At 35.6% G+C, this 22,041-nt stretch overlaps 1 protein-coding gene across 9 annotated transcripts in view; it reads right to left on the reverse strand.

Moving 5' to 3' along the window:
- The window catches only part of CDK14 (cyclin dependent kinase 14), a 602,339-nt gene that overhangs the window by 226,349 nt on the left and 353,949 nt on the right, over positions 1 to 22,041 (reverse strand). For all 9 annotated transcript variants that reach the window (XM_032253088.1, XM_032253082.1, XM_032253085.1 and 6 more), the window contains one exon: positions 16,073 to 16,193. In XM_032253088.1, coding sequence (XP_032108979.1) covers positions 16,073 to 16,193 — 121 coding nt within the window. The remainder of the gene's footprint in view (positions 1 to 16,072; positions 16,194 to 22,041) is intronic.

The following is a 22,041-nucleotide window of genomic DNA, read 5'->3' on the forward strand; positions in this document are numbered from 1 at the left end:
GCTTTAAGCAGAGTGACAGGTTTGATTCTAGAGGTATCATGACAGAGCACAGCCCATGCATTGCCATAGGTGCACTGGGAACAAGGACTCATCCAACTTAGACCATTATGGTGGGGGGAGACCTGCCCATTCTTATACATAATCCCTGACTGAAAGTCATAAGAGGCCTCTTCTCAAGTTCAGAGAATTATTTAGAGCCATTCAGAGCTATCTGCATTGTGTTAGACAAGAGAGATGTGGAAAAAGGAGTGGCAAGCTGCTTCTGATTCTGAAAGGAGACAAGCAGATGAACAGAGCCGTAACTTACTACAGGTTAGTTCTCTTGCCTTTCTGCCTTTTGATATTATGCTGACATCAGAAATTTCCTCAAAGCCTATGTATCCATCCAAAAAAAGTACTTGAAACAGAGCTTCTCATCCTTTAATGTGCATGCTAATCACCTGGGGATCTTTTTAGAATTCAGATTCTAATTACTGGGTTATAGGTTAAGGCCTGAGATCCTGCATTTCTAACAAGCTTCCAAGCCATGCTAATGCTGCTGTTCTCAAAATCAAGTAGTGAGGACCAATAATGTAAAAGAATTTGGGTAATTCAGTTTTGAATGGAATTTTATAACTCAGATCAATTCTCTGAACATATATCCAAGCTCCAGCCAAAGGAACGACAAAGAAACAGGAGATAACTAAAATGAGTTAGATTAAATGCAAAACACAATCTAAATTTAACACACAGGGATGCAATACAAACTCAGAATGCTTCCACATTAATTAGCCTAATAGGTAATTTTATTTAGCCATGGTTCACTGAAATACACCATTATGCAATTAAAGCTAGAGCTGTTTGATACACCAAGGTAGCCATTTATTTTCTTACTCTTCTCTGGAGGAATGTATATATTTGGAAAATAGACCAAAGAGTTTTGTTCCCTAGGAGGTCAGCTTCAAAAAAATGAAAATTAAAAAGCAACATTTTTTTCTATAATGCAAAAGAAATGCTATTACATATAACAGACTTAATCATTTCATTTTGGCATTTGCAGTATTTGAAAAGCGAAAGACTAAAAAATTACATTCTGCATGCCCTTGGTGACTACTGAAGGAACCAAATTGATTGAACTGTCACTCATCATTTACTGCAGTTAGTGCTTCATTAGGCACAGATAGGCATAATATATCTTAGTCAGATACTTCTATGGAGTATTTTGCACTTAAGGAATGAAAATAGAACCCTAGATTGTGGGTACAAACCCATATTAGAAAATATTCAACTCAAAACAATAAACAATTAATATAATGGGAAACTATAACATTTATTTTTCAACTATGAAACAAAATTATATCTCTTAGAAGTTGTACTTACAAATTAAGCATATCAGAATAAAAATAAAACAAAAGTAAAAGATGAAGCATAGGAAGCTAATGTAGTTCAGTAGAGTCAAGGCCCAGGGTAGCCTGCTGCTGACTGGGAGGAGGCACCAGGCAAATGAATTACAATTCTCTTAGTAGGATATACATCAGCAGTAAGACTAACAGGGAAGACTCAGAAGCCCAACCATCTTAAAGTACCAACCAGAATAAATGTTCCTTAAGTTCCAATGATAATTTTTCCTCACACATTTTAAGTAGTGTGTGCATTTATTATTATTATTTTTTAATGAAATGGCAAAGTTTGTATTTTTATTGGGACCAGTTACCAAATCCAGAAACCCAGGAATCATGTGAAATTTTGTGCTTTTTTGTTAGTATGTTTATGCAGTCATCAAGTTGTCCACATCCTAAGTATTCCTAAATATTTCTCCAATCTGATCTCCAACCATTTTCTCCCTTCCTCTTTACCATCGTTTTTGAATGCTTCTGAAATCCTATCCTCCATCTCTATCCACAAAACACCATATGTTTCACCTGTTAGTCTTTGTCCATCGCATCTTCTACATGTCCTTCAAACCTAGCTTTGTTAGCTTGGAAAGATGGCTTTGAGAAATCAGGCAGAATAATTACCACTGCGTGAAGCCTTCCCTGACCCCCTTTATCACTCACCAAGGATAACTTTATCACCTTCACCTCTGAACTGCCACTGTACTAAACATATGCCTGTGTTATAGCTCATCACACTGTCTTTCCCTGTGACCTTGAAGGCATGAATAGCTCTTTCTCATCTTTGTAGCTCCAAGATCTCACAAAGTACCTTGTACAAAATAGGTGTTCAATAAATATCTTTAAAATGAGGGAATAAATGAATGAATTGCATAAACTAGTCTAAGGAGTACACATAAGATATTGCAACAGAAAAAGGCATTGATTTAGAGCTAATATTATCATATAAAAATTAAACGCTAAAAAAAATCAATTCAGTAACTTCACTAAAATATCTAAACTCTAACTTCATTTCTAAGAGACTACAGCTGTCTCAAAGGAACTCCAGCAGTTTCCATGGAAACTTCTGGCTGCACTGTACAATTTATTTGAATGCTAAAATTTAGAGATAGAGGGACCTTTGAGAAGGCCTAAGACAATGTTTTGATTTTTACGTGTAAGGAAGCTGTATTATATGTTTAAATGTCTTAGTGTTGGTCGCAGAATCAGAAACTGCGTCTCCTGAATCCAGGGCCAGTGATCCCTTTATTATGTGGTGCTGTCTCCACAGTTAAAACAACCTGGCTTTATTTGGTCAGCCTGGGCAGGTTAAAAAAGAGGAAATAGAGATGGCAACTTTGATTTCTTCCCAGGTGACACAAATGCCAGCAAAGATAAAGATAAAACCAAAATCAAATCTTCAAAATTAGGGGTTTTGGCAGAGATCACAGTAAAACTACCCTAGAAAACTAGTCTATCATCATTGTTAATGTGCTGAAAACAAGACGCTGGTTGTGTTTTTAAAATGCTTAAAAATTTGGCAAGGCTGAGGTGGGTGAATCATCTGAGGTCAGGAGTTCAAGACCAGCCTGGTCAATATGGTGAAATCCCATCTCTACTAAAAACACAAAAATCATCTGGACGTGGTGACACGCATCTATAATCCCAGCTACTCAGGGGGCTGAGGCAGGAGAATCACTTGAACCTAAGAGGTGGAGGTTGCAGTGAGCCAAGATGACATCACTATACTCCAGCCTGGGCAACAGAGTGAGACTCTATCTCAAAAAAAAAAAAAAAAAAAAAAAAAAAAGCTTAAAAATTCAAACCAGACTCCCATGGATAATGAAGACTCTAGAGATGGAGTCTTAAAGTAATAACCCCAGGTTACATAGATAACAGGTAGATAACAGGGAATATTTGGACTGGTAACATCCAGCAACCAGTCACAATTAATATAAAAATATTATAAAGAGGAAATGCCCTCACTGAGGACTACTATAAGAAAAAAATTAAAAATTAAAATTATTACATTGAAAAGCAGGGAAATACTATAACAGTGAAAGGAGATGTTCCATTTGACAATTCATTAAAAACTCTACTGATGGTGACAGGCACTTCTCTAAGGAATAAGCATAGACCAGGCAGAACAAGAAAAAAGCAAATTAATAAGCTTTGCACATCTTTAATTTCTGTTTATATGACAACTGATGCAAAACATGGAAGTCATATTTTAAGGCTCCTCTCTGCAAATGTATTAATCCTTATGCAATAATGTAGGAAATTAGGAAAAATTTGTTCATGGGTAATTATCTTCAAAATCAAAGCAATAAACACATTCAAGCAATCTTTTTCAAGAAATTTCATGTGGCATATTGTGAAGAGAAATCACTGCTAAAACCTTCATGTCAATTATCTTACTATAAGGAGAATAACTTCAATTTACAGTAAGTTAAGTTGGTATATTTAGTTCCAGTCATTGAATGGCATAGCTAGACTTTGATGGACTATGAGTAAGAATGCTGAAATGGGCACTACTAAAATATATGACTGGATGATTGATATTTTACAGTGAAGTATTTGACAACCACCTAATATCTTAGATAATAGATGTAAGACCTGAAGGCACAAACCTTTCCAGTATAGATTCTCAGGGTCCATTTTTTGGTGAAGTCTGTGGGCATTGTGGGATATTCTCAAATATCTGCCCTGAAATGTGGCTTTGCAGTCTGGTCACTGCACATAGATCACAACCTGAATGATGCCCTTGGGGTTGTGCATTGCAGCAGTGCTAGTGGTGGTGCTGCTTCAGGGCAGGAACCAGGTCTTTCTCACCTTGAACCTCTCGACATTCTGTAATGTTCTGCTGAATTAATAGATGAATGAATAAATGTGACTCACAAAGTATAAGGGAGATTTTTGTGGGAAGGGAGCTACCCTGAGATTCTAGAGCTGTGTTTGTTTGCTTGTTTTCCCTGTGTTACCAGCAGCCACACCTACTGTGTGAAAAACAAAACAAAACAAAACAAAAACAAAAACAACAAAAAACAAGCACCTCTAATTTCAGGGGTTATAAAATGGTGATAAAACAATAAAAAAATTACGAGTTGATTTCACAGGGTTACTGAAATCCTGAAAGTTTCTAAATTAAATATATTAGGATTAAATATGACGAATAGATGAAAATTTATTTATTGCTATAACAAAGTTTTTAATCTGTTAGAGCTTCGACTAAGCTATGAATATATTCAGTCTTCAAAAGTAAACAAGGTAAAAGCTATCAATAAAGGAAGAACCATTTAAATAACCAATCAGAAAAAACGAGAAAAGCTTTGACAAGCTCAACTGAAAATGCAATTATATAAACATCCCACTCTTGGAATCTATTGTCTCACACAGAAATGCAGAGAAATATAAAATGCCATAGTAAAACATAAACTATCCACATGGGTGTAGGAAAATAGGAAGCTACTCAGATTCAGTCATTAGTAATTACTAAGTGACTGTCACATAGTATGAATACGTTTTGTTTTATTTTTAATGAAATTTAGCAGGCTGTTTCTTGGCCACTCACAGGTTATTTTAGTTGAGTCCTCAGTTTCATTCTTTTTCAACTATTGCTTTATTTCTTTTCTTTCTAATGACATCTACCAACAGGAATCTAAGGATACAACATTTGAGGAATAAATTCTTTTAAACCACAAATATCTAAGTTTATCAATTACATAATATAGTGTCTAAAATTAAGAAAGCCACCAGTACGTTTATGTTATATTAATTCATACAACAAAATACCCGCAGATAAAAATGTGATTTTTAATTAAATTCACTCAAGGTAATCTGTGGAATTAATTCACAATTGTCATAACAAGCACAGAATTCTCCACTTCCATCCTTCAATAAGCAATATGAAGTAGACATCCTAGTAGACATCTTTAGTGACTATTGTCACACAATGATATTTATAGAGGCTGCTAATTTCTCTCCATTCACATTGCAATTCAATCATGTCTTTCCTGTGCATATAAGTTAACGATCCACTTTTTCACCTTCGCTGGATTGGAAATTTTCTATTGCCTAGAACGCTTGTTGAAAATGTTTCACTAATTACTTTTTTCAGACAGCCCATAGATCCAAAGAAATACTTTCTATAATCTACTCATGTAAAATTGTTATCTTTTAAAAAATTATGACCTCACATTTTATTAACTTGCATCACTAGTTTATCAATCAGTATATGGCATTCTTTTCAGGTTTGTTTTCATAAATTTGTTATTTCACTAAGAGTTAAACGGAAGGGATTATAAACATTCACCACCACACTAAGATGCCAGCAGTCATGAGTTTCCTGCCTGTACTATGTCATTTAATTGGCTCCCAGTCATCAGCATATGTAATTTAAATTTGTACCCCAGGAAAATCATAAATGTCTACATGGCAAAGACCCTTGTAGTCAATGTTAATATTTAAAGCCACGAATATTAAATAATCAACAAAAGCAGGGCATATGGGGTAAAACATGCATAGATCTCCCTTTCTAGACACCTCTAGAATTAGGGAAGCTCTCTTCCCACAAAGATCCTTATACAATATGAGCCTGCCTTCCTTCCTTCCTTCTTTCCTTCCCTCCTTCCCTCCTTCCTTCCTTTTCCTTCTGTCCTTCCTTCCTTCCTTTTCCTTCTGTCTTTCCTTCCTTCCTTCCTTTTTCTTCTGTCCTTCCTTCCTTCCTTCCTTTCTTCCTTCCTTCCTTCCGTCTTCCTTTCTTCCCTCCTTCCCTCCCTCCTTCCTTCCTTCTTTCCTTTCTAGATTCTTATACAATATGACCCAGACTTCCTTCCTTCTCTGCTTCCTTCCTTCCTTCCTTCTTTTCTTCTTTCCATCCTCCCTCCCTCTCTCCTTCTCTTCCCCCATCTCCCTCCCTTCCCCTCCCTCCCTCAGCTCCCTTCTCACAAAAATCCTTATACAATATGAGCCAACCTTCCTTCCTTTCATTCCATCCTCCCTCCCTCCCTCTCTTCCTCCTACCTCATTCCCTTCCACTCCTTCCCTTCCTTCTGCACAACCTTATATAATATCAAGACACTCAAAGTGAGAAAGACCTGGTTCCTGCCCTCAAGCAGCACCCACTAACACTGCAGCATTTGTCTTCTCCAAAGCAACCCAATTGTCAGGAAATAAAATATTAAACAAGGATAAAAGAACTCTATAAGAAGGCACAAGTATGTGCGAGATAACCTGTTTTGAGAAGATGCAGGTGAAGACATGACAATCTAGGAGACCACAGGCAGTTACAGCTTCAAGTAATAGTCAGATTATTTACCTACAGCAACTTGGAAAAAGCTCAGGATGTAAAAAGTGTGAAACTGAGCCTGACAGCCGGAGATAGAGGGGAGAACTGAAAATCTGTATGAAGAGCAAACTTGTCTCATAGGTCTTATCTAACTATCTCTCATCTCACCTAAACACAAACCAGCAAGGTACATGGAATTAAACTCAGGAGGCCTCAAATTGAAGGTAAAAGTTGCAGTAGAGAGCAGGGTGAAGAACTGAGCTGAAAAAAGGGGAAATCAAGTGGAAAATATGTTTACTCATCTATGTGACCATCAGCTCCCCTTGCCACTCTACTTTGAGAATGTAAACTGCTCGTAATCAGCATGTGAGGAGGAACAAAGAATAAACCTTGAGATACTGACATTTGAGGATCTCTCAACAAGGAGTTTAGCTCTTTACCTAAACAGCATACAATGAACTGACCAGTTAATTGGTCCCTTCTAAGTGTATAGATTTAAGTGCTTAATATATAAAAGTAAATGAAAAGCCAAAAATGTCCCCATTCCCATATTTGAAGAAATAGAGATCAGAAGGAAAGGAAGCAAGAACAATTTTAAATATGGTAACTGAATTTTTTAAAACATAGAATGTTTATAAGATAAAAAGTTATATAAAAGTCTTTAAAAAATAGAGGATTAAAAATGGAGCTCCAATATCAAAGCAATACAAACTTTCTAGAAACTGAAGACAGAGAAGATGGAAGAAATCATTTTTTAATAGAAATTCATTTTCTAAGAGCTAAAACACATAAGTCTTTACCTTGAAGGAAGCTTACCAAGCACCAATAGAAAAAGACACTACCAAGGCAGTAACATCATGAAATATTAGAATACCAGGGATAGAGAGAAGAATCTAATTCCTTCCAGAAAGGAAGTATGAGGGGGCACACAAATGATCAAAAAGTGGAGAATGGAATCACACTTCTCAGCAGCAATACCAGAAGCTCAATGGAAATAAAACAATGCATTGAAAATTCTGAGGAAAAAAAATTAATATTCAAGTTATGCATTATCATTAATAATATACTTCATCAAACATTATCAATCATTTATGAGAGTAGAACAAATGCATTTTCAAAAAATTAAGAATTTGAAAGCTGTGTATCTAATACATGCATCTTTCGAACGCACCTAAAGGAGGAAGACTTGGAATTCAGATCCAGGGAATCTGCAGTCAGTGAAGCTCCAGAAGAAAAATGGATCCAACACAGAAATGACTATGTATAGAGTTATAAGGGAACCAATAAGACACAATGAAACACTCAGCAACACCAGGAAGCCGTTACTCCCTCTTGAACTAAGAACTAAGTGTTACTGGTATCCACTGACAGCTAGAGCCATGGGAGAGAAGCTTCCCCACAGAAGTCATGGTTAGCCATTTCCAGAAACATAGTCTAACGTGGGAAATAATTAGGGAAGAATATACAGTCACTCTCTCCTCCCACTTGTTTTTGCCTAAATCCAGCTGGAAACCAGTAAGCGATGGCAGCTCAGAGGATGCAATTCTGTGGGGGTCAGCCATGTAGGACACAGGGCAGCGCAGAATAGGGTGGAGAAGAGATTGGCAAGGGTACAGAGAATAACCAGCTTAGGATCTACAGCACCATGCAGGGACTAAGTGGGGATGGGGAATGAGTGGAGAGCAAGTGAAGTCCGAGATAAGAAATGCTATATTGTGCTATGGCAAGAAATCAGAGAGCTGAGAGAGGAAAGTTTCAAGAACATGGCTAAGGAAAGGAGATGACAAATTTGCTATTGTGTTTAAGAATTTGGAAAATAATTTTTCATTGGTAATTGACAAATTCTTCACAATTATGATTAGCCTTAAGAGCAAAGACAACTAATAAGAATCACAGACAATTATTAAGTCCAGGAAAAGTGAAAGGTTATACAAGAAAGTATATCATCATAAATACTACTTGACTTTAACCATGAATAATATTTATATATTAATATTCTAAGATATAATATAGATTCTAAATTAGGAGAATGAAGTAAGGTTGACAGAAGCAAGTTAAATCCTCATCTACCATAACATCTACTTAGTAGATAGTGTCTAAAATAGTAAATAGCAATATAAGCAATTTAAGACAGGAAGAAGTAAAATCCTATGTCTAAAACAGTTAAAAGTAAAAATAAATAAAAAATTAAAATTAAAAACAACAAAAGTGTTAAAAGTAGTTGCTTCTGGGAAATAGGATTAAAGGGTAGGTGTGGGTGAGGCAGAAGATCACTGTTTTTCTATTGTTACTATTGTGGTATGTATTAGCTACGGGTTATACTTGCAATAGCTTTTATTGCTATAATTTTCTGGTTCGAAAACTGAAGCTAGGGGTAGCTAAGGAATTTGTTCAACTAAAGTCACACAGCTAAGAAGTGGCAGAGGGAAGCTAACCTAGGTTTTTAATGTGTTTTCTGCTATAACAATGCCTTTCCTTTACAAAGCAAAACACTGGTAGTTACATTTTGTAAAAGTTGTCAACATCAAAATGGAGTCACTTGTGTTAAAACTCCTGACAAACAGAGCTGGGGAAGGCCACAAAGGAAGGGTTCTCAGGCATGAAAACTATAACAAAAACCTGAAAAAACCCCAAAACCTTGCACAAAGGGCATTGCAACCTTACACACACAAAAACAATACTTCTGAGAAGACATCTGGCTGCCCAATGTCAAACTGCTACCACCCTTGTTATTGCTCTTTGTAGTCAAGGATAATTATCACAAAACAATTATGTAATTCTTCTCATTTTCCTTTAAAAACCTTTGTCTTCCTTCACCTCTCTAAATATGCACATAATTTATTATGGCGCACATATTCCCATTGCAATGCCTGTTTCTGAATAAATATAATTTTCATTTAGAGAGTCTCCCTCTCCATTTTTGTTATTTAGCTTGACAGTTTTCAGAAAAATGATTTCTGCATGAATAAATATACAACTTACATCATGAAAGCACCAGTGCACACCCAATGTTCTCTAAACTTTGAATACTGACTTACTTGTTTTTTTTTTTTTTTTTAATTTTTGTGGGTCTCACTCTTGGGGCCAGGTTGGAGTGCAGTGGTGTGATCATAGCTCACTGCAGCCTTGAAATCTGTGGCTCAAGTAGTCTTCCCACCTCAGCCTCCTGTGGGACTACAGGCACATACTGCCATGGCAACTGAATTTTTATATTTTGCCGAGATGGGACCTCAGCATGTGGCCCAGGCTGATCTCAAACTCTTGGCCTCATGCCATCCTCCCACCTTGTCCCCCAAAGTGCTGGGATTTACAGCTATGAGCCAATCCTCCTGCCTGTATATTTCTAAATGAAAACACGCACACACACACACACACACACACACACACACACACACACAGACTCACATAATTAAGATGAGAATATCCTGGGCAAAAAAATATTTTTGATTCTCAAGACACAGACAGTATGTTAATTTCCCTAAAACCAAATACGGCAGCTTTCATATATCCCATAGCACTTCTGGATGCTATACCCCAATAGAAATGCAGTATATTTAGCTTGGCTGATTGACATTCTAAGAGTGATAAGAACACTGTTCTCAACATTTGTGGAGTTTTATATTTCTTAAAAAGTTTCACATGTAACCATCCATTGTTATTTTCACAAACCAGTGAGGCAGCTGAGTATACACCAAGGGTTACAATAATGTCATGAAACTGAGTCACTGTAATTGGCTATTTAAAAACCACTCAAAAACCAGTTTGAGGATAGCCAATTATTTTGCAAACGTAGATTTAAAATGGAGAATTTTTATTTGTTCTTAAAAAGATTTGGTAGTGAACAATGCCTCATTTTATATAGTATCATTCAGCTAATTTATTGCCAATAAATGACCAAACATGCACCGAAAACACAAATATACTCTTTCTCTCACAAGCATACATATTGATAAACAACAGTGGATATAAAAACTACAACCACATTAGACTTTTTATTTTATTTTCTGAGATAGAGTCTCATTTTGTCACCCAGGCTGGAGTACAATTGTGCAATCTCGGCTCACTGCAACCTGTGCCTCCCAGGTTCAAGCAATTCTCCTGTCTCGGCCTCCCAAGTAGCTGGGATTACAGGCATATGCCACCATGCCCAGCTAATTTTGTATTTTTAGTAGATATGGGGTTTCACCATGTTGATCGGGCTGGTCTCAAACTCCTGCCCTCAGGTGATCCACTCAACTTGGTCTCCCAAAGTGCTGGGATTACAGTCGTGAGCTACCATGTCCAGCCCCTCACTCGACTTTTGACAGAAAAATAAAACTACTTCCTCTCAGCATCCCAAAGCCATCACTAAATTCGGCACTTTGGTAGCCACTCTAAAATGCCACAAGAACCTAGTATGACAGAACTGTACTTATAGAGATCATTTGTATTAGGCAATGTAACATTAAGTTTGTTGCAAGGAATTTGAGTTTGAAATCACCAGTCCTTAGTGTGAATTAAACACACAAATGTGGTAAGTCTCTTCTGATTAATAGTATTTGGCAAATTATTGCTGTAGTGCATTACGAGAAAAGTGACCACATGTCACAGTTATCTCTGTTTTACACCTATTATCCTGGCAGAATTATTAACTCTCAAAGGTGTCCTGGCATAATAATAAACTATAGGGTCATCCTAATTTTAAGGGACTTCAGTAGTGGGAGTGGACTTAGAAACCATGGCTGCCACCATGAGATCAGCTTCAATCTCCTGGATGCCCTCCTGACTGTCCCCAGTTCTTTTGTTATGTTCCATTGCATTTTGGTGGCTACACCAACAAGTCAGTTGGATCATGCATTATTTGAGCAGTTCTCAAGAACTCTTAAAGATGTGTTACCTTTGACAGTAACTAATTCATATGCTTCTTGGTCTTATGATCTGATTAATTAGGAATAGTACAAACAGTGCTGACAGATACATGATTCAACATAACTCATGAACTCAAATTCTCGTTCTTACTACCCTTCGGTTTAAAATGAACTCATTCATTTTAGCAAGGGTAATAAATAAGTAAGGGCTAAGAATTGGGAAAATATTAATATATGCCAGCATAGATACTGGTCCCATGAAAATGTATTAAATCCAATGAATTGCGTGTTAGTTTATTTTTTTAAAAAAGTCTTCCTTGCATAAAACTATATAGTAAAATGTCTTAAAACATTGATGTCAGGAGAGAAAAGCAGTCCATAGACTCTTGAGTAGGGGTGAAAGATACCCACCATATTTGAACTATGCAAAGGACATGACAAAACTCAGAGTATAGGCTAAACTATAAAATATATGTTTTACTGTATTTGTGTTTTGGAGTTGCTCCCGTGGTAAAATAAAGACTAATTTTTAAAATAAATCTTCTTAAGAGATTATATAGTGTAATGCAAAAAAAAAAAAAAAAGTTTTGAATAGGTTATCCTTGAGTTTGAGCATGCATTGTATTTACTAATTGCATGACCTTACCCATATTATTTAGTCTCTCTGGGTTTGGTTTCCTTTTACTGTATCATGGTGAAACAGGTAAGCAATTAAAACACATAGCAGGGCTCAGAATACAGTCTGTGTTCAATAAAAGTACCTATTATTGTTATTATTATTACTCATGTCTCAAACCACAGGACCTCATATAAAACAAATTTATTTTCAGAGTAGGGGCTATGGTAGGGTTAATTTGTTATTCTCTACCTTAAAACATTAATAAATAAACCTAAGTCCTAGGAAACATTATTTCCTTGATTCAAGAGAAATCATTAAAGATGATGGTAGAACTTTGTATAATGCCAATATGTAATGGTGACTAGGCTTATTTAATAAAAAAGCAATGCTAAATGGTCTTATCATACTTAATAAACAGGTAATTTCTTTTCCAATATATGCAAAATCAATTTTGATGCAGACATTTTTCTATATATCAGGAATAGTATGGAATTTTTGTCTAACCACCCAGCTGCTACAATGTTAAATAAATTAATTTTAATCTTAAATCAGAGATGTAATAGGGAAACGGATGATTTAATATGCAATCTCATTACATTTGACAGGCTTATTTATAAATGATTTGTCTCACATTTTGACAAGCATAGTTAATATGTTAATCAGCTTTTTTAAAAAATGATGAAAGGAAGAGACTGACATGCTATCATTCTTCATATACTGTTGGGGTATTGGGGAGTATTGTAGCTGATACCTCAGGGTAATGCTACTGTATATTTTACCCCCACAAAGTACTATGATCTTGATGAGATAATCATTTATTAGCTTCAGATAACTTAGTCATCTTAATTTAAAAATTAAGCCCTTATATAATCCCAAGTGACCTTCTGCTTTTCTGCTTTCAAAAAACAAATGTAGCTCTAAACATGTTTATGAACTTCTATAGAGGAATACAAAGCTTATTTATGACCTCAACAGCTTGAGCAAAGCTCCCTAGCAAGGGAAGAACTACACAGATAAGCTGCTTGTTACATTTGCACTTCTCTTAATTTGGCTTTCAGAACTTAGTAAGCCTTTTTGGTTTAGAGGCTTAGCAATGATTTCCTATGCCTTGACTTTCAAAGAGTTATAAATCCAAAAATTAAGAGAAGCTATACAGAGGAAATGTTTAATTTGATTCCTCTGCTTAACAGATATAAAATATAATATTTTTATATTCCTCTGTTAAGCAGAGGAATCAAATTTACAGAGGGATATAAAAGTATCAAAAACTATCTATCTTGATGACTTCCCAAATCACACAGGGTTGTTTGTTCATTGCCAGTGTTGGAGACATGGAGGAGAAGATTGTAACATGGCCAGCTTTGATTTCCATCATTTTCTGACAAGTGATAGTGCATATGTGTTTTCATTAATATTTTTATTGCCTGTGGATATTTAAACAGAAAACTGGAAAATGTAACACTGTATAGGGATCGTTAGTCTTTAGTTACTACCTTACTGCCCCATACTGATAAATGAACTGTAAAAAAGGCCTGAAACTACTGCCACCTGCCTCCCTGCTATTGTCCATGGGTTAATATTCGCACTTCTCTTTGCTGCAGCTGAGCCATGACTCAATTATAGTCCCATTTCTAGTTATCTGAATAGCCAGCATCGATGTCATCGATTAGGCAAAAATCGGTACCTGTGAACTTCTCTCTAACTGGAAAAACATATATATCTTATTTGACTTATAGGATATTAACAAGATAGCCTTTAGAAAATGACTTGGAATGAAATCAGATTCAGACAGGCAGGCAAGGCATAGATATAATATAGATTTTAGGGTTTAGAAGTGAAGAGGTGGTAAGCATGGGAAGCTGTTCAGACATAACACATTTGCCATTTGGTTCTGGCAATGAATAATCTTGGCATGAAGATAAAAGGGCATTTGGGGTCTACTAGTTTCTAGCAGTTTTCCTCCTTTCCACTTAAATAACAGTCGTCTTCTTGTGCTTCCATTATGTCTCTGTTCAAAGCAAATTGGCAGAAAGTGTCCAAGCTGTCTTCCTTGAAAGAATGAACACACACAGAAGAAAAAGTGGCACACAGTGGAAATCAAATACTGATCTACACCTCAGAAACACACATATTAAGTCACAGTCCATTTGGTTCTTGGTGCTTTTAAAGTTTTGGGAAAAATTAACCACTAGTTTGTAAAAAAACGTTCTGAAGGTAGAGTCTTAACTGAACTGCCAAGCAACTAAGACAAAACTGGCTCTAAGCCACCGATGTTTCCAGCCAATGTTTTACTAGCAGAGTCCTTAACTGACCTCATTGAAAGACAACCTAGAATTTCCATATTCAAAACATGAAGAAAAAGCCCCATAACACAAGAATCTGAAGTAATGACTCTTTGCATAGCCAACTATAAGTCAGGAAGCAGGAAAGGGATGAGAAAGTGTTAGTAACTAATATCCTGATGCATTCATTGGCCTTTATTTTCAACTTTTTCTGCCATTACAACTAATTATCTAAATACCCATTTTACCCAAACCCCTGTCTTGGGGAAAAAAAATCTAACTATGTAAACTACCATTGCCCCCAAAAAGCCAGGAAGTATGATAAAATAAAGATTAGCTCAGCCCCTTAACGGCAGATGATCATCTTTATTCTCAGTGTTTTAGAATATCATTAAAATGGTATTAGGTTTATTATAAGACATTGCAAAATTGATGACAACAGGTCTTAAGCTGTATAATTATCTGATCTTCTTATTGCTCCATTGAAAGCTGCAAATCTACACTTCAATAAAAATAAATGTATTCTCATGTACACAAAATGTTGCAGGTAACTTTAGTGGCTTTATAAATCCCCAAATCCCATTCCTAGGGAGGGCTACTGGAACATAAAAAAAAAAAAAAAAATCTGCACTGTGCCCTAGATTGTGAGACACTTGATTGTTTTCTCGCCACAACATTTTTGGATCAAAAACATCAGGAAAGAAGCCAAGCCTCATCATAGCCCCTTTATGAAAAGCCAAGATTATTGGGGGTAGATCACTGAAGTAAGCATACAACATAAGATAAACTACACATACTGCAGTTTTACTGAGGTCATAAAATTATATGAACACATAGTGGAATTCTATATATGGGGGCATAATCATTCAGGGAAGATTACTCCTATTATAAAGTAGCCATGTGCTATGTAAATTGTTTTACTTTGGACACAATTGTGAGTCTAGAAAAGAAATTTTTCTATTAATAAAAGACATGTTCAACAATCACTAGTAAGCTTGTCCTTCATGCCAAAAATAAGATTATTCCATTATTTGATTGTTTGATTTGGATCACACTTAATTGGAAACGCAGCATAGTATATACCATTAATACTAATTATGAATTAAATCTTGCCAGTCATTAGACCTCATAAAATAGATTTTTAAGCTTTGCTAACGCATTGTGTGAAATTAAGAACTAAAATTAAACACATAATACTTTTTAAAAGTAGTCATTTTATTTCATTTTGGGCAATTAGTGTCAGAAGTTTTCAGGAACATACTGTGGAGTCAAATTGGTGCCTAACAGTTATACCAAAATTATCAGACCACTCATCAGAGCTTTGTTGCAAATTTAAACAGGCTCCCTGCTACTTCAATCCTGTTGCCATTTGGAGATATATACTTCCCTTGTTATAAAATACAGTCACAAATTAAGACCCTTAGGGAGAAAAATCATGATACTGACAGTTAGAAAAATGTCTCTGCCCCTGTCCATCAAGAACCATTACCACATGCCACCTGCAAAGGAGACTCTAATTAGAGAACATTCCCAATCATGTTTTAAAACATTCAGCAGTATGGCCACATGCAGGCAAACACTCCTGCACTATTAATCTTCATTCAAACTGTTAGGATGTTTGTCTAGGCTTGACCCAGACCAAGCACTAGAGATAGATTAGCTAGAGTAAAGCTTCCATTTCTCACCACATGTCAAGGCAGGTGGAATATTCTGTTGAGCCTAGAAGGACATCTGGAGGTCTGTACCACAAGGTAACCACTTCGTTGGAGTATGTGTGGCTAGGGACGGATTTTGCTCTTGCAAGACCTGTGGGTTACATGAAACATAAAGAAGTTTAGCAAGCGTTAGCAAAACAAGGGAATTTAAATTCCAATGCTCACAATTTTAAAGGTCAAACCTGATCTTTTAATACAGAATCAGGAGTCCAATGTCAAAGGTAATAGAGAGTTGGGGATTGTTATTTCTGTTTTTAACACATGCTAATAACCATTAAATCATTTCTATTTCCTAATAAAGCACTGATATCATTAATCTAATAAAATATCAGCAGAGTAAACAAATAATTCATAAACCGAGATAACACAGGAGCTTAGAAATCTCTTGAATTTTTCAAAAGAGTTATAAGTATTGTGAGAAAGGGTTCCTTGGTCAAATAACTTTGAGAAAAAAATAGATTTAGATAGGTAAAAAGTCCCTAAATTGTGAAACTTCTCAGTTCTCTTAATTGTTCTAATGCATACTGTGAATCTGCAAGAGGAGAATATGATACTTTCCTCCAAGAATTGTCCTACAATTTCTTGTGATTTCAGTGTTCTGTCAAATAATCATTAGGAAATGCTTATTGCACAAGTTCTTTTGAAAAAACATCTAAAGAAATAACTATAAAGGAACAGTCAAATAAATCTGGTACATACATTGATGAACTCATATATGATAAATTAAAATGTCCTCTAAGAATTTTTTTTTTAACTGGGAAGATGTTAAGTGAAAAGGCAGATGCAATTTGACCTCATAACCATAAATACTCATGCACAAAAAAATGGTTTTGGTTTTTTTCCCCCCTCTTCAAAAAAAAAAGTTTGGCAGAAAATACATTTAAATATCTTCAGTGGTTACCTCCGGAATATGGGATTATCCTCTTTTTTAGTAAGTTTTTCTGAGAGTTTTCCCAAGATTTGTACAATGAATGTGCAATTATTTTAAAACCACCAAATCTATAGATGTTATTTTTTAAAAGAAAAAAACCCATATGACAGCTTTCTATCTAGCTGTATTCATTAAAGACAAGTATAAAGTATTATTTATGGTTATGATGTACATAGCACATAAAATATTTTTACAGTGAACCTACCATAACATATTCATTTTAAGGTTCTCACTATTTAAAATTTTTTATGTAGTAGTAACGAAATGACTTTTTCTCATTTATTAAATATGGCACTCCATTTTCAGAATTATATATAAATTTTAAAATTAATAAGACAGCTGGTAAGACAAAGAATTTCTAATTAATTCAACCATGGTAACAGTGTCCCAATTTTTTTCTACAAGGCGGTTTTAATAATAATGCAATGGTATACTATGAATTGGTTAATATTTATAAGTATTCCATATTAAAGTATACAGATTATACACACAGAGACATCCTTACACATTCATGGTCCCCAATTTGTGTGTATATGAATGGAGAAACTATTTTTGATAAAAGATTTCTATAACAACCTCTTCCTTTTTTCCTTCTTTCCTCTGCAAGGTTTTATCCTACCTTAATTCAGGCAAAATTGAAAAACAGATAGGACAATCAAGATGATACAATGTCTGCAGAATTTGGTAATCCCATCAGAAGGGTTGGTTACTCAAATGACTATGGTTCCATATGAAGACTAAAGAGCCAGGCACAAGTCCTGAAATACGTTATGATTTGTTCCATATGCTGTTGTCAAGTCAAATGGGATGCTAAAAACATTTAGGATTGACTCCCCTGGTTTTCCCGAGGCCCTGTTGTCAGAAAGCTAGGCCAGAAGGATGAGAGAATGAAAAAGTTGAAGATTTTCATTGACAGCTCAGACCAAGCTAGTTCTAAAAAAATTGTGATGTTCCCAGTCGTAAAGGGAAAAAATAAGACTTCAAAACAACCTGGAAGTAATATAAATCAAAATAATCATGTGCAATTTCAGATCAACTCTGTTCACTCTGAATATGAGTTTGCTAAACTGGTTAAATATTTTTGAAAAGTACAAATAGAAAAAAGTGCTTTACCTCCATGATTGTCCTCTTTCCCACATGTTTAGGCCAAAGACTACTCCAATTTTATTCAGATGAGCCACATAACTTCCCCAAACAACAGTACAAATAAATTTCAATATCTAACTATCCAAAGCTTAAGACAAAGTCTCTTAAAATGGTTTGCAGGTAAATGTGTCAGATAGAGTGAAGAATGTTACTATATTTTTAAGATACATTATTCTACACTGCTTGAGAAAAATTCTCTTATCTCATTTGAATATAGTTAGTCAATGAAAACAGTTTCTTGTAGAAAGTGTCCTCTATATTGATGAACAAAAAGTTTTCACCCCAAAAATATCTGTTTGGTTAATAAGAAAATCCTAAAACTTTTCAGGAATAGAGAAAATTATTAAAATGATGACTCAAAAAATAAAAATTAAAGGAAGACAAAAAGAAGCACAGAAAGATAAAGAAAAGAATAAAAAAAGAGAGGAAAGAAAGAAAGAGACTTTGAAGTATAAATATATACAACTACATTTTTTAACAAATATTTTTGGTAAAGATATTGCTGTTTATACAGTTCATGCATCAAAACATGCTTACTCATGCAAAATTTATTAAACTGCATTCTTCAGTTGAAAGCAAACTGTAGGACAGGATTAATTAGCACAGCATGTGTGAAAGCTTTCTTTCTCTGTTCCTTGTCCGTTGCTATGGTTACACTACAGGAAGAGCACTACACTACCTTTTAAAAGAGATGCAGTTCATGGATTATTATCAAAACTTCCTATATTAATGTTTAGTTTGATTTAAAAGTCAAAAAGCAAAGCACAGGTTATATGCACGTTGCTGCTTTGGCTGAGTATGTGCTCATTAAGGAGTACAAGTTCCGATGGGCATCTAAAACAGCTTGCAGAAAATTTAGTGTATCCAACTTTACAGTATTGCCATTTCTAGCAAATGAAAGACCCCAGAGTAAAGAGGATAATCCTGCTATTCAAGCCCTACTGCCAATGATTCAAAGTTGAGCTGCCCTGATACTAGCATAGTGGAATCTTGAATTTCTAGAGGAGTAAAGCCGCTTTATAGGTAACCTCTTAACCAAAAAAAATATTCCTTCTCACATCTCTGTAAGATGGTTATCTTATAGATAATATCTACTGCTACCCTGAGCCTGATTCTACCCTCTGGCATGGACGCAGAATAAATCACGGGATAGTGCTCCCGACATTTTCCCTAAGCACAACAGTCATTCAGCACCAAACAATGGAGACTCTTCAGGACTTACCACAATAGCTCTGTCTGCCCCATTAGACTCTGCTGACCACTCCCTTCCTTCTACATTTTCCCATTTTTTTTCTCAGATATAGAGTAGTTAACCAGAAATGACTTGGCTTCCTTCTAGGAACTTCCTCTTTTTGCCTCTTAAATGCTGATTTTGTCTATGGCTATATACACATATGCTCAAACCAGTGCTTTCTCAAATATATACACTCTATAGGTCACTGGGCCTTATGTCAAGTTTTTAACTGTCATCCATAGATGATTTCTCCCAAGATTTTATCTCCAGCTTATGCTTATCCTTCGGCTCCAGACCTGGTTCTATGTAAGCCCCACTAGCCATAGGTACTAGAAGGCACTCAATATAACTCCAATCAGAACAATACAGAGAATACACCAAAAGAGTCCAGGGGCAAATGCATTTGACTAGTAACTGTTTTATGTTCCAAAAACAGCCCAAGGTTCTTTCCTTTTAGCTGTCCACAGATGTACACTAGAACTTATATTCTATGCACATTTAATTATTCCTTCAAATTCCAGTGCATCCTTTTTTGTAGGTGGTAAAACTGGCGGGATTTAAGCAATCTCTTTAACTCTATGGAGAAAACTGCTGAATCTAAGATAAGGCTCAGAAATAATTCTCATTCCTTTGCTTTGACTAAGGAATTGAGAAGGAACTGGCAACATTCACTTACTCCTTTCTAATGAAGTAAAATTAATAATAGCAAAAGCTAGGTGAATTTGTACAGTCAACTAAAATACGGCATAGAAATAGTATCTCTCATTACTTCAGAGTCTTTCCATAAAATGGGCCACCACTTTGTGTTGGTCAGTGGTTTCATATTATATTACAGAGCCACTCCCATACCTCCTTCCCCAAATTAAACAATCAGAAAAAAAAGTCTTGCTCTTAATCACAGAATCAATATTTCTAGGAGAAAGGTTCCTTTCTGTATCACTTGACTCGAAACAAACATAAAATACTTGGATAATATTTTACCATAAGACAGTTGCAGTGGGCAAGGGAAAGACTTGAGGCCTTCTCTATTCCATGAATCAGTCCATGGGGTGAAGGTTTTTCCTACTCCACAGCCAAAGACTGACCAAGAATTTCTTTTTTGATATAATTTTAAATGGAATGTTCTCCCTCCTAGAGGATTTATACTATATTAAGTATCTTATGATGTGCTAAACTGTTTGAAGACACTCTATTACTGCTTTTATAGTGTATCAATAAAAAACCAATCTTTTTTTCATCTTGAATGTATCTCAATCTTAAACATTTCTCCTGTCTCCAATTATCCAACTAGTACTACATCTTCTAGTGTCTACAACTGACTGCTGTACATCACCACCCATCCATTCACCAAAGGTGGAAATATTGTTTCAGTGTAGTCTCCCTCTACCTACAAAATCGCAAAACCCAGTGGATTTTACTTTATAATTTTCCCTCTTTTATTCCTCCTCCTTAGGTCCTCATATCATCTCTTGCTGGATTATTACACTAGAAAGTCTGCCCATGGCACAATATTAACTTTAAAATATAGATAATAAATTATCTACATTTATTAAAACTATTTTTATTGTTGGCCAGGCATGGTGGCTAACAACTGTAATCCCTGCACTTTGGGAGGCCAAGGAAAATGGGTCACCTGAGGGCAGGAGATCGAGACCAGCCTGGCCAACATAGTGAAACCCCATCTCTATTGAAAATATAAAATTAGCTGGGTATGGTGGCTCGCACCTGTAATCCCAGCTACTTGGGAGGCTGAGGCATGAGAATCACTTGAACCCAGGAGGTGGAGGTTACAGTGAGTCAAGATCATGCCTGAGTAACAAAGCAAAACTCTGTCTTGAAAAGCAAAAACAAAAACAAAAATTAATTTTATTGTTTAACTGGAACATTCCTCAATGTGAATAACAGTAACAATAACAACAAAAGACTTAAATGCCCAATCTACTCACATAATGACTATGAGAGGTGGATACCGGCAATTCCCTCCCTCTTATTTGACTTAATAGGAAGTATATTCTTTCCAGAAAATCGGGCATCTTGAGGACAGGTCTATGTTTTTTTTTGTTGTTGTTTTTTGTTTTAAAGTATATTTGCCATCTTATGGTGTTGTTTAATGTGGAAAAGTAGTTTCAAGATTACAATTAAAATATCCTTTTCTTTCCTTTGAACGTAACACCTTTGTTTTGGTTTCTGTCCAGACTTTTAACAGTGCTACTTTTTACAGGAAACCAAAATCCCTTAGTCTTTCTACTAAATAAGGGTATTCTTTGAACATAAATAAAAAGAAATTAAGTCCAGAGACATTGAAACATGTTAAGGTAACATTTGATTCTATTTAATTATTCCTGCATTTTTAAAATTCAATAAATTATGCCTATCCTAAAGGGTAAGGATTTAAAATATATATATATTTCATTTGGCTGGGCACAGTGGCTCATTCCTGTAATCCCAGGACTTTGGGAGGCCAGGCAGGTGGATCACCTGAGGTCTGGAGGTCAAGACCAGCCTGGCCAATATGGTAAAAATTCTCTACTAAAAATACAAAAAATTAGCCAAGCATGGTGGTGGGCACTTGTAATCCCAGGTACTCAAGAGGCTGAGACAGAGAATCACTTAAACCCAGGAGGCAGA

The sequence above is a fragment of the Sapajus apella genome, unplaced genomic scaffold, assembly GCF_009761245.1.
Source record: "Sapajus apella isolate SASKATOON/1434 unplaced genomic scaffold, GSC_monkey_1.0 scaffold81, whole genome shotgun sequence".
NCBI classification, from domain to species: Eukaryota; Metazoa; Chordata; class Mammalia; order Primates; family Cebidae; genus Sapajus; species Sapajus apella.